General features: G+C 41.2%; 1 protein-coding gene across 2 annotated transcripts in view; it reads left to right on the plus strand.

Annotated features, from left to right (window-relative positions):
* The window catches only part of METTL16 (methyltransferase 16, N6-methyladenosine), an 82,574-nt gene that overhangs the window by 52,133 nt on the left and 12,236 nt on the right, over positions 1 to 18,205 (plus strand). For both annotated transcript variants that reach the window (XM_043583436.1, XM_043583437.1), the window contains exons 7-8: positions 7,866 to 7,935; positions 9,020 to 9,109. In XM_043583436.1, the coding sequence (XP_043439371.1) occupies positions 7,866 to 7,935; positions 9,020 to 9,109 (160 nt within the window). The remainder of the gene's footprint in view (positions 1 to 7,865; positions 7,936 to 9,019; positions 9,110 to 18,205) is intronic.

Consider the following 18,205-nt stretch of genomic DNA (forward strand, 5'->3'; position numbering starts at 1 on the left):
GCAAAGGGGCACAAGGGAACTATTTAGGGTGCTGTAAATGTTGTATATCTTTTAAAAAAAAATTTTATGTTTATTCATTTTTGAAAGACAGAGAGAGACAGAGCACAAGCAGGGGTGGGGTGGAGAGAGAAGGAGACACAGAATCTGAAACAGGCTCCAGGCTCTGAGCTGTCAGCACAGAGCCTGACACGGGGCTCGAACTCACAAACCGCGAGATCGAGACCTGAGCTGAAGTCAGACGCTCAACTGACTGAGCCACCCAGGCGCCCCTAAATGTCCTATATCTTGATTGTGATGGTGGTATTATACGCATTTGTCAAAATTCACTGAACTACCTACTTAAAATTAGATTTAAAAAAAGGCGTGCCTGTGGGAATGCAAGCTGGTGCAGCCACTCTGGAAAACAGTTTGGAGGTTCCTAGACCCAGCAATTACACTACTAGGTATTTATCCAAGGGATACAGGTGTGCTGTTTTGAAGGGACATATGTACCCCAGTGTTTATAGCAGCACTATCAACAATAGCCAGAGTATGGAAAGAGCCCAAATGTCCATCGATGGATGAATGGATAAAGAAGATGTGGTGTGTGTGTGTGTGTGTGTATACACACACAATGGAGTATTACTTGGCAATCAAAAAGAATGAAATCTTGCTCTTTGCAACTACGTGGATGGAATTGGAGGGTATTACGCAAAGTGAAATTAGTCAGAGAAAGACAAAAATCATATGACTTCACTCATATGAGGATTTTAAGTGACAAAACAGATGAACATAAGGGAAGGGAAACAAAAATAATATAAAAACAGGGAGAGGGATGAAACAGAAGAGACTCTTAAATATGGAAAACAAACAGAGGCTTACTGGAGGGGGTGTGGGAGGGGAGATGGGCTAAATGGGAAAGGGGCACTAAGGAATCTACTCCTGAAATCATTGTTGCACTATATGCTAATTTGGATGTAAATTTTAAAAAAATAAAATAAACAAATAATCTAACACACAGAAAAAAGGGGGGGTGCCTGGGTGGCTCAGTCAAGTGTCCAACTCTTGATCTCAGCTCAGGTCTTGCTCTCAGGGTCATGAGTTGAAGCCCCACATTGGGCTCTGCACTGGGCATGAAACCTACTTAAGAAAAAAATAAAATAGGGGCACCTAGGTGGCTCAGTCAGTTAGGTGGCTGACTTCAGCTCAGGTCATGATCTCCCGGTCCATGGGTTCGAGCCCTGCACTGGGCTCTGTACTGACAGCTCAAAGCCTGGAGCCTGCTTCCGGTTCTGTGTCTCCCTCTCTCTCTGCCCCTCCCCTGCTTGCAGTCTGCCTCTCTGTCTCTCAAAAATAAATAAAAACATTTAAAAAATAAAATAAAATAGGAAAATTTTACTGTATACAAGTTAAATCCCAATAAAGCTGATGTAAATGTAAAAATTCCCCTCGTGTCCCTTCTATTTTTGTCATTCATTTATACGTATGCATATTCATAAGCATACATAATCAAATATGTTGTTGGTGATTTTTTTAAATGTTTATTTCTTTATTTTGAGAGAGAGGGAGAGAGAGAATCCCAAGCAGGCTCCACACTGTCAGCACAGAGCCCAGTGCGGGGCTGGATCCCACTAACCACGAGATCATGACCTGAGCCAAAATCGAGTTGGATGCTTAATTGACTAAGCCACCCAGGTGCCCATGGTATTGTTATTTTTAACAAACTGTTACCTGTGGCTTAATTAAGAATTTTAAAAGTTTTAGGGTATCTGGATGGCTCAGTCGGTTAAGCGTCTAACTCTTGATTTTGGCTCAAGTCATGATCTCACAGTTTGTGGAATCAAGCCCTACTTCGGGCTCTATGCAGACAGTGTGGAGCCTGCTTGAGATTCTCCCTCCCTGTCTCTGCCCCTCCCCTGCTTGTGTGTGCTCGCTATAAACAAACAAACAAACAAACAAAATTTTAGAAAAAGAATTTTAAAAGTTTTGATTTTTTTGTTTTTTCAACTTCCACTTATTTTTTTCTCCCTTGTTCTTCATTTTATATAGATCTGAGTTTCTGACTGATATAATTATCCTTATTGTAAGGCCTTGCAAATGTTAAAGAGAAGTTCTCTAGAGAAGGAACTGGCAATAAATTCCCTCAATTTCTGTTTGTCTGAGAAAGTCTTATTTCACCTTCACTTTTGAAGGATAATGTTGCAGAGTACAGAATTCTAGCTAGGTTGGTGGGTTTTTTCCTCTCAACATTTTAAACATTTCACTCTACTCTCGCATGGCTCCTTTTTTTTTTTTCTTTCTTTTTTTTTCTTTTCTTAAGTTTCTTTATTTATTTTGAGAGAGAGCTGGTGTGGGGAAGCAGAGAGAGAGAGGAAAGATAGAATCCCAAGCAGACTCCGTGCTGTAATGCAGAGTCCAGTGTAGGGCTCCATCTCACAAACCTGAGAGCCCCACACTGGGCTCCATCTCACAGACTGTGAGATCATGACCTGAGCTGAAACCAGCAGTCAGATGCTTAACTGACTGAGCCACCCAGGTGCCCCCCTGTGTTGTTTCTTAAGATGAGTTTGATGTAATTCTTTCTTTGTTCCTCTATAGATAATGTGGCTTTTTCCCTTTGGCTTCTTTTAGAATTTTTTTCTTTATCTTTGGTTTTCCATATTTTGGAAATCTCATGCCTTAGTTGTAAATTGTGTGTGTGTGTGTGTGTGTGTGTGTGTGTGTGTGTGTGTGTTTCCTGTTCAGTGATCTCTTACCTTCCCAAATCTGTGGTTTCGTGTCCGGCATTAATTTGGGGGAAATTCCCGGTCGTTAGTGTTTCATGATTTTTCTGTGCCTTTCTGTCTTTTCTTTTTGGAATTCCAATTAAACATATTTTACACCTTTTGTAGTTGTCCCACAGTTCCTGGATGTTGTATTCTGTTTCCCTGCCCAGTGCTTTTTCTCTTTACTTCTCAGTTTTGGCAGTTTTGCTGAGCTATCCTCACACTCAGAGATTCTTTCTTCATCTGTGTCCAGTCTCCTGATGAGCCCATCAAAGGCATTCTTCTTTCCATTACAGAGGTTTTGACTTGTAGCATTTCTTTTTCATTTTCTTAGAATTTCCATTTCTGCTTACATTGCCCATCTGTTCTTACATGCTGTCTGTTTTATCCATTAGAGCCCTTAGTATCTTAATCATGGTTGTTTTAAATTCCTGGTCTCATAACTCCCACGTTCTTGCCATATGTGGTTCTGATGCTTACTCTGTGTCTTCAAACTGTTTTTTGCCTTTTAGTATGTTTTGTTAGTTTTCTTAATAGAAACACATAATATACTGCGTAAAAGGAACTGCTGTAAATAGACCTTTAGTAATGTGGGTGAGGTGTGGAGAGAGGGGAGATATTCTGTAGTGTGAATAGATCAGTCTTTTAGTGAGCCTGTACCTCTGGATTGTGAACTTCACACTTGCTTCTCAGTCCCTCCTTACTCTCTTCCCCTCCATCCTGGTGGGACAGGATGGCTAGAGTAGGCTGGAGTTGGATGATGCCATTCCTGTATGTCAGTTAGGCTCTGATAATACCTTAACAGGTTAAGATCTGGTTAACTAGTTTCTCTTGAGGGCAGGCCTCGTTAAGAACAGGATGCTCTAGAGGATTACTCCTTTTCCCTTTTCCCTGCTGGAAGCACAGAGAATTTTTCTCCCATATTCACCGTGAGAACCTGGTCAAGCTCTTGGATGTAAAATTGATAAAAGTTTTGGGGTCCTGATGACAGAGTCCTCCTGGGTTTTTTCTCTCTCAGACCTGTCCCTGCTGAGTCTCCAGCAATTTGTCAGCTGCAGTTCAGTTTCCCTACCTCAGCACTGATTCCCATGGAGGTTTTGCTCCAGGATTTTTGTTCTGGTGAGTTGTGATTCTTTGTATTCACCTGTTGGTTTCTCTAATTTTAGAGTCAGTGGTTTCCCCTGTGAATAGTTGTTTCTGTGATGGATATAGGAAGAGTTAATTTTTTAGTTGGTTCAGCCTTTTACTTAAACAGTGTGGCAACTTCCAGCTTCTTAACATGTTGGACTAGAAACTAGAAGTCTCCCTATATATTTTTATCTGTTTATTAATCTTAACTGAGTTGTAGGAGTTCCTTATATAATGTTGAATACAAGTCTTTTATAGGATGTATTTTGCAAGTATTTCCTCCCAGTCTGTGGTCTGCCTTTTTATTTTTATAACCATGTTTTTTGAAGAGCAAGCCTTGGGTACCTTTGTTTAATCACCTGCTCATAGGGCACTCCTGGGTGGCTCAGTCAGTTAAGCATCTAACTTTAGCTCAGGTCATGATCTCGCGGTTTGTGAGTTCGAGCCCTGCATCGGGCTCTGTACTGACAGCTTGGAGCCTGGATCTTGCTTTGGATTCTGAGTCTCCTTCTCTCTCTGCCCCTCCCCTGCTCTCTCTCTGTCTTGCAAAAATAAATAAAATGTTAAAAAAAAAAAAAAAGTTTTTTAAAAATCACCTGATCATATAAGCGAGTCTGTTTCTGGACTGTATTCCATTGTCTTGATCTGTATGTCTATATTTATGCCATTACCATATTGTCTTGATTATCAGAGCTTTATACTAAGTCTTGAATTCAGGTGGTGTAAGCCCTCCAGTTTTGTTCTTTTCCAAAAAAAAATTGTTTTGGATATTTGAATTCTTTTCTCTTTTTTTTAAAGAAAAAACTTTTTTTTTTTTTTTAAATTTTTTTTTTTTTCAACGTTTATTTATTTTTGGGACAGAGAGAGACAGAGCATGAACGGGGGATGGGCAGAGAGAGAGGGAGACACAGAATCGGAAAGAGGCTCCAGGCTCTGAGCCATCAGCCCAGAGCCCGACACGGGGCTCGAACTCACGGACCGCGAGATCGTGACCTGGCTGAAGTCGGACGCTTAACCGACTGCGCCACCCAGGCGCCCCAAGAAAAAACTTTTTTAAAGTTTTTTCATTTATTTACTTTGAGAGAGAGTGCATGAGCATATACCAGGGAGGGATGGAGAGGAGGGGTAGAGAATCCCAAGCAGGCTCTGCTGTCAGCACAGAGCCTGATGCAGTGCTCAATCCCATGAACCATGAGATCACGGCCTGAAAACTATGATTCTCTTACTGTTTTCTAGTCTAATTAGTTATTACAGCCTGAGACCATGTTTTGTATTATTCTAATCCTTTAAAAGTGTTCTAAGACTTGTGGGTCCTGGCTGGCTCAGTCAGTAAGGCTGTGGCTTTTGATCCCAGGGTTGTAAGTTTGAACCCCATGTTGCATGAAGAGATAGATTACTTAAAAATAAAATCTTTTTTGGGGCCCCTGGGTGGCGCAGTCGGTTAAGCGTCCGACTTCAGCCAGGTCACGATCTCGCGGTCCGGGAGTTCGAGCCCCGCGTCAGGCTCTGGGCTGATGGCTCAGAGCCTGGAGCCTGTTTCCGATTCTGTGTCTCCCGCTCTCTCTGCCCCTCCCCCGTTCATGCTCTGTCTCTCTCTGTCCCAAAAATAAATAAACGTTGAAAAAAAAAATTAAAAAAAAAAAAATAAAATCTTTTTTTACAAAAGTGTCTCCAGCCTCTCTGTACTTTTAAGATTTTCTCTTTATCTCTGATTTTCAGTAATTTAAATATTTTTTTAATATTTATTTACTTTTGAGAGAAAGAGGGAGAGAGAGCGTGTATGTGTGTGAGTAGGGGAAGGGCAGAGAGAGAGAGGGAGACATAGAATCCAAAGCAGGCTCCAGGCTCTGAGCTGTCTGCAAAGAGCCCAACTCAGGGCTCGAACTCATGAACCGTGAGATCATGACCTGAGCCAAAGTCCGTCGCTTAACAGACCGAGCCACCCAGGCTCCCCTGATTTTCAGTGATTTAATTGTGAGGTACCCTGATAGCATTTTCCTTATGTTTCTTTGTGGGGTTCATTAGACTTTGTGTGTGTAGACTTATAATTTTTTTCAATTTTGGAAAAATTGGCCCTTTTTTCAAATATTTTTTTGTCTCTTCTTCCCTTTTCTGAAATGCCACTTAATGTGTATTGCTTGATACTGTCCCACAGGTCATAGGTGCTATGTGTATTTTTTTTTCCCCATGTGCTTTATTTTGGGTAGTTTCTGTTGGTATGTATTCAGGTTCACAGGTCTTTTGCAGAATCTCATATGTTGTTAATCCTGTCCAGTGAAATTTTAATTCTAGGTATCATAATTTTCATGTCTAGAAGTTCCATTTGGTTGGTTTTGATATCTTCCTTTATACTCCGTACTATGTCCATGTTTTGTCTTGGAGCATATTTCTAAGAGCTGTTTTAATGTCATCATCTGCTAACTTCATCATCTCTCATTTCTTGATCTGTTTCTAATAATTGATTTTTTTTTTTTATCCTGGTTGTAAGTCATTTCCCCCCCCCCCCCCCCCCCTTTTTTTTCCTGCCTGTTTTAATGTCTGGTCATTTTTGGTTGGATGCTGCATATTGCAAATCTTATGTTTTGGGGTGCTGCATTTCATTGTGTTCCTTTAAAGAGTGTTGGATTTTGTTCTGATGTTTGCTTAGGTTATCTGTGATCACTTTGGTCCTTTTGAGTCTTGCTTTTAATTTTAAGCTTCATTAGGGTAAAGATAGAATAACCTCTAGCCCCATTACAAAGCAGCATCCTTTCTAGGACTCTACCAGATGCCCCTTTATTAACAAGGGTTTTTTGCTTTGGCCAGTAGAACTACAAACTAGTCCAGCTCTGTCTGGACTCTAGGAATTGTTCAGCTGACTGCTTTCTGGGAATTCTTTCCCTAGCCTCACAGAGTTCCACCTCACACACATGCAGATCATTATTCTGCAGAATATTCCAGGGAACTCTTCTGCAGATGGCCATAATTCTCTATGCACCTCCTTCCTTTCTTGTATTTTGCCCTTCAGATTCTTACTGTGTGGGCTTCTGAAATCCATCTCTCCCTCATTAATTCAGCAAGATTATTGGGATCTGTTTGCATGACCTTTCGCTGCATTGCTGCTTGGAAAATTTCCTTCAGGCAGTAAGCTCTGGCAATTATGGGGCTCACCTCATCTGTCTGAGATCATAGGTCTTCACTGTAGTTGTCCAATGTCTGAAAAACAATTGTTACATATATTTTGTCAAGTTTCCTAGTTGCTTGTGATGGAAAGCATAGTAGTTAATCCTTCATAGGCTAAATTCTATTCTTTTACCTTTTAACCAGTTCACTCCATCTTCTCCCCACTCCTTCTTCTAGATTTGTATTTACTATAGAAGAAATTGACTTCATGTTCTTTTGAAACACTAATATAATATCCTTTAATTATTTGCAGGTTAAGCCATCTCAAAATACAGGTTCATGCCAGATTTTATAATTTCTGTTAAAATGGTATAGGTGGTGTTTTGGAGAGGCTAAGTGGGTTTTGTTTTTTTGGTTTTTTTTTTTTGGTTTTTTTTTGTTTGTTTGTTTTGTTTTTTGCTTTGGGCTTGTTTTCATTTGTTAGGTTTGTTTTTTTCCTAAATACATGATGTATAATTTTTGTTATTGTCACTTGGAACTTAACTCAGAATTTTTTACGTCTGTTCTCATTTTGTTCGCTTGAGAAATACTTAATTAAAAAATGTAACCATATGGGGGCGCCTGGGTGGCGCAGTCGGTTAAGCGTCCGACTTCAGCCAGGTCACGATCTCGCGGTCCGTGAGTTCGAGCCCCGCGTCAGGCTCTGGGCTGATGGCTCGAAGCCTGGAGCCTGCTTCCGATTCTGTGTCTCCCTCTCTCTCTGCCCCTCCCCCGTTCATGCTCTGTCTCTCTCTGTCCCAAAATAAATAAACATTGAAAAAAAAATTTTTTTTTTTAAAATGTAACTATATGAAACAGTGTTTTACTTCTGCTTTTTTTTTTTCCCCCTAGGTGGTACAGCTGTATGCTGGGGAAAAAATGCAGCTTGGCTCCTCTAAAGGAAGAACTTCGCATACAAGGGGTAAGGCTTTATCATTGCTGTTCTGGTGTATCTACTTGTGATGGCAGAGTGTAGAATTTGCTTTTATACTTTAAAACTCTAAATTTGTTTTTTTGTTTGTTTATTTTTGAATTTTGTAATTCTGGGGCTAAAAGAGGCTTTTTATAAATTATTTTTATAAGGCCTTCTTTGACAATTATAACAGAGAAAAGATGGGGAAAACAGGATGAGAGCTCCCAGAAACGAAAAAAACCTGGTGCCATCTGCCACCAACGCCACATCGGATTCCTTTGTAATTACAGAAACTGAAGTCTACATAAGTTAAGGGGCTTGTTCTGGGTCACATGCCTAGTTATCAAAGATCAGCTATAACTAGAATGGTCTTCAATCAAGTGTGGTTCCCTTTATGGTACAATCCACATGAGTTTAGACCCTTGCTTCTGTTTTGAAAAGCAGGTGGCAAATTAATACTGCCCCCTGACTTCTCTCCCAGTTTATGAAGTTTTGGCACAAGTAAGCATGAGCCAGGTGAGTTTTCAGAGAAGGGGGTCAGATGTGTGGTCAGTGGCAGAAACCAAGGTTCTGATTTCTGGTTTCTCTCTGACATTGTACTCATCCCGTTTTCCCTATCACACCTTTTCCTTGTTAAAATTGTAACAGCTGCAAAGTAATTTCATTTTTTTTCCCATAAAATCCGATAGATAAAAGGGAGACTACATAGCTGTATCTAGCCAGGCTTCGGTGGCTCTCTTTCCTTAAAAAAGAAAGAAAAGATAACAACAACAACAACAACAACAACAAAAATATTTGAATCATTTACCAGTGGTTTTCTGAAGGAGCTGTGTTATTTTGGGTGTTTTGTATATTTGGACCTTCAAGCCAGAACTGTAAATTCTCTATAATGTTTTAGGAGAGGAAAACATCCACAACTTTATTGAGAGATAATTTATTCATTGATTGTTAGATAACTGTGCATAACTGGGGATAGTAGTGTTTGTTAACTGATAAAAAGAAAAACCAACACATAATTAACATGAGGCAGGAGCCAAAAACATATTGGTAGAATGACTTCAGTTTGATGAGATGACATGTTTCTTGGTTTCAGGTTCCTAAAGTCACCTACACTGAATTCTGTCAAGGCCGGACAATGAGATGGGCTTTAGCTTGGAGTTTTTATGATGATGTTACAGTGCCCGTAAGTAGAGACTTTGTTATAGCTTTTTCAAATGCCAGCACATGGTGGGTTTCAGTAGGTCATAAATAAATCTGTACTGTCTTGTTTCCCTCAAGTTTGCCCTAGATGCTTATGTCAGAATGGGAAGTGTTACAAAATAAGGCACAGTCCTATAAGGCTGACTGGTGACCATGGAGCCTTTCTCTGTGGGTTTGGGCAGCACCGTGAATCTTGTTGAGCAAATATAAATGAATTAGAAATGCGTCTTTTGGGAATTAAAAATTTAGATCATATAACCTGTAGAAATACCTTGCAGGTATAATTATTCTGTTGGCTATTCCTTTAGAATTGAAATTGAAGTCTGTTTATTTTTCTTTTTTATTGATATGCTTTCTTTCATAGGGTAGCTGTCTCTTGGAGTTATGGGTGAATACAGAAATTGCCATTTTGTGTTGCAGGCTTTTGATGTGTAACACTTAGGGATTATTCCAGTAAAGGGTTCTGTCTTAGCTTTAAGATTACCACTAGAATATTGATCAGTTTTGAAGCTGGGTATAGGTTATTATCCTAGTCTCTCTACTTTGCATATGCCTAAGCTTGAACATTTTCTGGAATAGAACGTTTTAACAAATGATTTGTTCCACAAATTTCTCTGTCCTTTGTGCTATTATATGTAAAGGAAAAATACTTCTAAAGTGGTTAGACTGAGTAATTTTTCTGGGCTGCACTGAGAGGTGATAATAGGAAAGCATCTGTTCTCACATTTCCTTCACAAGAGTGATCAGCCTTGTCACCTGGAGTCTCCTGTCTTAAGTTTATGCACACATTGCTGGGCACTGTGCCCCTTCTTCCCATAGTAATTATGGAGGCCTAGTACCTGGTCCTTCAGGTCTGTGATCCCCTATCCATACAATAGGCTTATTATGGGTGCTCCTTTCCCAAAGTCTTGATTGCTCTTGGTCTTTCAAGTCTTAAATGTTGCTGTGTCTGTGAGCCTCTTCCCCTTCTCTCCTAGGACAGAGGAGTGCAGGGGACAATTTGCAGATGTTTCTGTATACATGGGCTCAGATTTAAAACTGAGCCTGTCCTCCATGTACTCTGCTACTAGGTGCGCTGCTGGGTTGAAATAAGTGTCCCAGTCAAGTTTGAATGGCCTATCCTGTGGAAGCCTATGCCTCCCTCTGTACAATGCAATATAGAGAGACTAGAGGTTAGTGTTTGAAATGTTCACTGTTTTGTTTTTGTTTATTTATTTTGAGAGGGAGGGAGAGAGAGAGAGAGAGAGAGAGAGAGAGAGAGAGAGAGAGAGAGAGAGTGTGCGCGCGCGCGCGCACAAGCTGGGGAGGGGCAGAGAGAGAGGGAGAAAGAATCCCAAGCAGGCTCTGAGCTGCTCAGAGAAATCAAGAGTCAGACGCTTAACTGAGCCACCTAGGTGCCCCTGAAATGTTCACTGTTTATTATTATTTATTTTCTAATGTTTATGCTTGAGAGAGAGAGAGCACATGTGCGCATGAGTGGAGGAGGGGCAGAGAGAGAGGGAGACAGAGAATTGGAAGCAGGCCCCAGGCTCTGAGCTGTCAGCACAGAGCTTGACGTGGGGCTCAAACTCACAAACTGTAAGATCATGACCTGAGCTGAAATCAGATGCTTAACCAGCTGAGCCACCCAGGCGCCCCAAAGTGTTCACTATTTAAAAAGATGTTTCTGGGTTTTTGTTTTTTTTTTTTTACTTTCCTGACAGATTATTCTTCCTGTCATTTTCTAGGATATTGAGGCTTTTACACCAAATGGTTAAAATCATTAGTAATGCCCTAGATTGTCCCTGCACAGACACTGGGTTATCCCTGTGCAGATATTAACAGTTGCAGGAAGGTGGAACTGTATCTGTTTCCAAATGATTTCTCTTTAACCTGCTTCCCACATTTGTTGGCACCACAGGTGGAAGAGCTTATAATGGGCTCTGGGCACATTCCATGCCATCTCAGAACCCAGAGTCCCCTTTGCCCTCTTGGATTAGTAGCTGTCTCAGATGAAAATATCAAAGGGCACTATGTTTCTGTGTTAGCAAAATCAGCTTATTTTGAAAAGGATCCTTCTCCCTCCCTGTCTTTTAGGCCATCCTTGAGCTCTGTTCATAGTTTCAACCATCAAAGAATGCCTTTTGCAAAGGGCCTCAGGTTCTCCCATACCAGAATACTCCTCCCACCCCACCGCTCTCCTCAACCCAAAGCTGTTAATAACATGTTCCCAAGTGTTCCATTAGGTGCACTTAAACCACTACAGGGAAAATGGCAATTTCTGATTTGCAGTAACCCAGCAACAGTTTCTTAGCACTGGTGCCCTTGATCAGCAACTGCTTTCCCAGGGGTGGTCCCAGGGCACTGGCAAGGTTTTCAGTGAGCTGTCCTCTTGGTTCTCCTTTCATCTACCTGGACCTCTTCCCACCTCTTGCATTTTGAAATGCTCACCTGGCTTTCTCCCTCTTGCTCCTGTTAGGGGTGGGTAGGTAGGAGGATGCTGCTTTCGATGAGGAGAGGAAGCCAAGGACTAGAGCTAGTTAAGTAGAAATATTGACCTACTTCCCCACCCCACCCCCACTCCTGCCTTTTTAGGGTAAATGTGCAAGTTACTATGGCAACTTCTATTTTCACTTATCTCGGGCCCACTAACTCGTTGCTGTTGGTGCTGAATGCTAAAAAAAATTCTGATTCAAGTGCCTACACTAAGTCCATTGCTCTTAGCTGGATTTATTTTAGCAACAAAAGGATGAGTCCTGGTGTTGATAGAATTTTTGTACAATCATTCCTGACTGATGATGTATATAAGGAAGCATATTGTGAGGACTGTTCTTTACGGATTTAACAAGCCACTTAGAATGCCTCTTTGTCCCAGCTTCTCCTCTAATTGCTCAAGATGTTATTTTAGCTTTGCTTTGCTTTCAGAAGTTTAACACTTGTCAAAACAAGAAGGACAAATAGTGTGGCCCCAGCAAGTTGTGCGCTCTTAGTTATGACCATTGCCCTGGAATTCTGGTTAAAAAAAAAATTATCCCTCTGCATTCAAGACATTTCTTTCCTGTCTAAGGAAGTAAAGCTAGAAGGCTTTTGGAAAGCAGATGGAGGGAAGGGGTCAAATTAATCAGGTAACCTTGTTAGTGTCACAGCTGGGGTCTCCTGACAGTGCTCTCTTTACTACTGCATAGGTTTGCAAACTGGTTCTAGATAGGTTAGGGATTCTGTGTAGGGTGCCACAGGGAGATGACAGCTGGGGCAGATGTCAGGTTGGAACTTCAGGCTTTGCTGTCATTTTAACCAGAGATGATCTGATTACATCAGTATTACTTATTGACTTTATTTCTTGAAGAGATTCTGCTATTAAATGGCTTGAAAACCAGCACTGTACCAGGCTATACAGCAGGCTGTAAAACAGATTCGAGTAAGGAACTGAGCTTTTGAGCAAAATCAGAGCTAAGGACCCTTTGCTTAGTTACTTATCTTATTAAGTATGATCTTCATTGTGATAACACCAAAGAAAGAAGACACCATTTTCTATCCTTATGGTGATTAGTTTTATGGGAGGGAAATGCACACACAGCATTGCTACAGAATTATGTCTGAGTAAGTGCTGAAATGAATGGTCAGGAGTTAGGGAGCTCCTAAAATGAAAGCAGTTCCGGCTGGCTAGTCAGAGCTTACTTCATGGAGGAGTTGTTATGTGAATCATCACACATGTTATGTCATTTTATTTAAACTTAACAAGTGAAGTATTGTCCCCACTTGCTAGATGAGGAAATTGGGGGCTCTAAAAAGTCAGCTTAATCCTCAACCATGCTAACATAATTTTTCATTTGTTTTGACCCACAATTCACCACAACAGTCTCAGGATTAACATCATCAACAAAATGACTTGTGAAAATAACTATTTTGTCGTTTTTTCATTTCTTTTGTCCGTGGGGACTGTCTCGTGATAGATTTTAAAGTCATTTGGAATGTTTCCTCTTTGCGGGTTTATGCCACCAAGCCCATTCATTTCATTTCTTAGGGATTCCTTTTTGTGTGTTATTTAATTTTGTAATTGTGAAAAATACATGATTTCAAAATCAAATCTCATATATACACACACACACACACACACACACACACACACACACACTTAGTAATCTAGCTTGTCTTGTGTCTTTGAAACCTCACTGCTGCATGGGTCGCTATTTACACAGTTTTATAATTTATCCTTCCATTGTTTGTTTTTTTAGAGTAAGGAAATACAGATGTAGGGTTAAAACCACCCCTTCTTGGGATACCTGGTTGGCTCAGTTGGTAGAGCATGCGACTCTTGATCTTGGGTTCGTGAGTTTGAGCCCCACAGTGGGTGTAGAAATTACTTAAAAATAAAACCATTTTTTTAAAAAAAGAGTCACATGTTCTACCTACTCAGCCAGCCAGGCACCCCAATTTCAGGACATTTTAAACAGTAACCTGTCAGATTAAGATAGCAATAGAAATGCCCACTGAACTGTTAACAGGAAAGCTGCACTCTTGGACAACAAAATATTCAGTCCACTTCATGGCAGCAGAGCTGATACACATTTAAATAAGGCATAGTTGGTGAGGTAATCTGGCTGTCCTTCCCAGCACACCTCCTGTCTGTATTCTAGTCAGGCGTCAGTGTTGGCCCCTTGGCTCTGTTTCTCCAGATAATGATAGTCTGTGCAGAATAATAGCTCACAGGCATTCTGCTGGTTTCTGGAGGACTTAGGGTAGCAGCCATTCAGAGCGCAGCAGAACAGCAAAGCCTCCACTGCAGTGGCCGAGAGCAAGAAGAGCCCTCCTTTCCCCTCAGGACCAGTCTGGAGCTTGTTCTGTCAAAACGAGGAGGCTGTGGCTACCTGCTCAGCACATCTCTAGTGAATGACTCCCTTCTTTTCCTGCAGATACTGGGGAGAACTTAATGGTTTCCTGTAGCCTGTGGCTTCTTTGACACAGTTTTTGCCTTAGCCATAGTTAACAACAGAGCTTTGGCAGCATAGCAGATGCTACATGGATTTGTGTCACGTTACACCTCATTTGAAAGTCTCTTGACTGATTGCACCACTGAGATGTAGAAATGAAAGTAAGAGTGAGGATTTAAGAAATTTATCTACAGCCCTGTTAGGTAAAGCATATTTTAAAATTTAAGAACTGTTTTTAGGGGCACCTGGGTGGCTCAGTGGGTTGGGCACCGACTTCGGCTCAGGTCATGATCTCACGGTTTGTGAGTTTGAGCCCCGCATCGGGCTCTGTGCTGACAGCTTGGAGGCTGGAGCCTGTTTCAGAATCTGTGTTTCTCTCTCTCTCTCTCTCTCTCTCTCTCTCTCTCTCTCTCTGCCCCTCTCCCACTCATACTCTGTCTGTCTGTCTCTCTTTCTCTCTCTCTCAAAAATAAACATTAAAAAAAATTTTTTTTTTTTTTAAAACTGTTTTTGTTCAGGGGCGCCTGGGTGGCTCAGTCAGTTAAGGTTCCGACTTTGGCTCAGGTCATGATCACAGTTCATGGGCTCGAGCCCCGTGTCGGGCTCTGTGCTGACAGCTAGGAGCCTGGAGCCTGCTTCAGATTCTGTCTCCCTCTCCTTCTGCCCATCACCCGCTCATGCTCTGTCTCTGTCTCTCAAAAATAATAAACATTAAAAAAGAACTGTTTTTCTATTTATATTTTCAATCCAATGTATTCTTTTTTAAAAATTTTTTTCTTTTACATTTATTTATTTATTTATTTATTTTGAGAGACAGAGACAGAGCACAAGTGGGGGAGGGGCAGAGAGAGAGAGAGAAGGAGACACAGAATCCCAAGCAGGCTCCAGGCTCCAAGCTGACAGCACAGAGCCCGACGTGGGGCTTGAACCCACAAACCGTGAGCTCATGACCTGAGCCGAAGTCTCAACCCAACCCACTGAGCCACCCAGGTGCCCCTCAATCTAATGTATTCTTAAATGCTGCAACAAAATAACATTCGAGGTCCCACCCCCTGTTGATTGTTATTCATTAAATCCTTGCAATTCAAAAAATACAAAACTAGTATCCCCTATGGAGTTTACAGTTCCTCACCAAACTTCTTTCACATTGTCCTTTCAGCTGGGGAATACAGTAGTATATTTTCTAATGCAAAATCAGTTGTAAGTTCACCTTCTGGTTCTTCACATTAAACTGAATAAACCATGGTAAATAAGTGATTTTGTTTTACATTTTAAAATGTTAAATTATTGATGTTATTTTGCCTCTTAAACTAGATGATGACAGTTTGAGTGTGGCACCCTTTGTTGAAAACACTTGTGATTTGAGATTATAAGCATATTTGCAATAAGTTATCTCTGTTGGGGGAAAACAGCTTCTAGTGTTGTGGCAGGGTATAAGATTACCTGCTGTTGGGGACCTATGGGGTTGAGTTTAGTTACTAATTTCTCAAGGCCTGCTCCTGTATTTTACTCTAGCCCTGCCTGCTAAGAAATTTCAGTACAGGGGCACCTGGGTGGCTTACTCAGTTGAGCGTCTGACTTGGGCTTAGGTCATGATCTCATGGTTCACGAGTTCAAACCTCACATGGGGCTCGTTGCTGTCAGCTCACAGCCCACTTTGGATCCTCTGTCCCCTCCTCCGCTTGCACACGCGTGCTCTCTCTCTCTCTCAAAAATAAAACATTAAAAAAAAAAAAAAAAGAAATTTCAAGGGCACCTGGGTGCCTCAGTCAGTTGAGCAGCCAACTTTGGCTCAGGTAATGTTTTCACAGTTTGTGGGTCCAAGCCCCACATCGGGCTCTCTGCTGTCAGTGTGAAGCCAGTTTCCAGATCTTCTCTTCCCCCCCCCCCCCACTCTCATTCTCTCAAAAATAAATTTTTTTTTAACGTTTATTTATTTTTGAGACAAAGAGAGACAGAGCATGAACAGGGGAGGGGCAGAGAGAGAGGGAGACACAGAATCTGAAACAGGCTCCAGGCTCTGAGCTGTCAGCACAGAGCCTGACGCGGGGCTCGAACTCACGGACTGTGAGATCGTGACCTGAGCCGAAGTCGGACGCCTCACCGACCGAGCCACCTAGGCGCCCCAAAAATAAACTTATAAAAAAAAAAGGTAGGGGGGGATAAAAAGGAATTTCAGTACAAATAAGAGGGGGAAAGGAATGATTGCTGTAAGCCAAGCCTATGTTAGACTTTAATCATTTAAAACCCCAAGAATTTCTGGACTATAAATTATCTGTCTTTTGAGTGCCTTGTTTCTATAATAGAGTAAAACTAAAACAGTCTTGGGAGGACTGTGTATGTGTGTATTAAAGTAATTCACTAAGACTATTCAGAAATACCAGATTTATCAGTTGGCCATTACATATGGAAAACTGGGACCAGAATGCAAGGTAAAGGAACCATATTTGAGAGGCAGAAGTTTTCATTTTCATCCTGGGGTAATAGGGTAATAAATTGTCTATTTTGTTATTTCTGATTCCCTCGGAACTTGGAAAGTGGATCCTTGATAGAGGTCTTGTTAGGTTCGGTGAGGACACATTTCTCTCCTTTAATTTCTAGAAATGATGGTGAGTCCATTCTTTCTTTTGGAGAAAGAGTATTGTAGGCCAGCTCCAGCATGACCAATCGAGAAACGGCAAAATCTTCACTTTGCTGGTTTGAATTTGTAAACACAAATGATTACCATCTCTGTCAGAAGAGATAGCAGGCACTGTCCTATTAGCCATATTTCTGGGTGACCTTTAGTGTGCTGGGTGGGCTGTCAGGGATGCTCCTGTTACAGTGAACTGTCCATAGTAACAGCCTTGGATGCTGGGAAGTGGAATGGGGAATCTGGTTCTTCTTTCCCATTCCCCCCCTACACACCATTATCTTTCTTCCTCCACAGCTTAATAGTCATGTTTTAAACTCCTTAATGGAAAGTGTTAGGCTCTCGGTAGACTATAGAAAATATGTTTCTTAGGCTGGGTGATTGATTAATAGCAATACTACTGTGTTAATATCAATATGAATTTGTCTCATCTTGTCTGAGACATTAATTGAACAAGTTCAGACTTAGAGCTTGGAGTCCATGATTTGTTTTTCAAGAGCAGGTTCTTACTCATATATGTACCCTTTGTTTTTGGTCCTTTTCTTCTAAACTTGTTTTCTAGTGTTCTCTAATTCTGCCCCCCCCCCTTTTTTTTAAATGTCTTGGTATAAAGGGAAAATATAGATTGTTTCTTAGAAATACGATCTAGAAGTTTTCTAGCATGGAATAAACTGGCTGTTTTGTTGTGTGCATGTGGGATGTGGAGTTGCTGATTATTCCTTACAAGGCCTCACCCAGGAAGCGGACCTGACAGTGTGTATATGCATGTGCTCTGTCACCATTGCCAGGCAGAATTGCAGTTAACGGCAACACCACTATCGGCGACTGCTTTTTGCAGGAAAGGGGCTTTCAACCTGACTAAAGTGTTTTCTCTTTATGAGCCTTTCTCCTTATAATCTCCACCTGCTCACTTTGACCCTGACCCTTAGAATTATCTTAATTTTTTAAAGTTTTGATAAATTTTGTCAACAGGTGGAAGTCTGCCTCTTAAAGTGTTCATAATATATCTAGCCTGAACTAAGAATCATTTTAAAAATTTAGTAAATGTTTAAAGAAACAGATTTTAAATATATGTCATTTAGTTTTTAAAATGGAACTTGAGTCCCTCTAGTGGGTAGAGTACAATTCACTTTCTAAGCTTGAAATAGAAGGATGAGAGTCTTGAATTGTGTGGAACCAACTTTCAAATCCACTCTTCTCATCACCACTGGTATCTCTTCTTCCAGCAGAGAGGCAGTGCACAGCTAGCCATTGGCTTGGTCCCAACATTAGCCAAGATGCAGCAGGCCTCCTTCTCTGCCCATGTGATCCTAGTTGACCCTGGTCATTCCTCACATGTGATCTTCAAGCCTCAACAAGTATAAAGTTGGACTACAAGTAGGGAATTTTAAACCATGCAGTTCTTATTTTTTTAATTTTAATTTTTTAAGTAAGCTTCATGCCCAGCCTGGGGCTTGAACTCACAACCCTGAGACCAAGAGTCACATGCTCTACCAACTGAGCCAGCCAGACGCCCCCATGCAGTTCTTGATAGAAT

This window comes from Prionailurus bengalensis, chromosome E1 (assembly GCF_016509475.1).
Source record: "Prionailurus bengalensis isolate Pbe53 chromosome E1, Fcat_Pben_1.1_paternal_pri, whole genome shotgun sequence".
In the NCBI taxonomy this organism is placed as follows: Eukaryota; Metazoa; Chordata; class Mammalia; order Carnivora; family Felidae; genus Prionailurus; species Prionailurus bengalensis.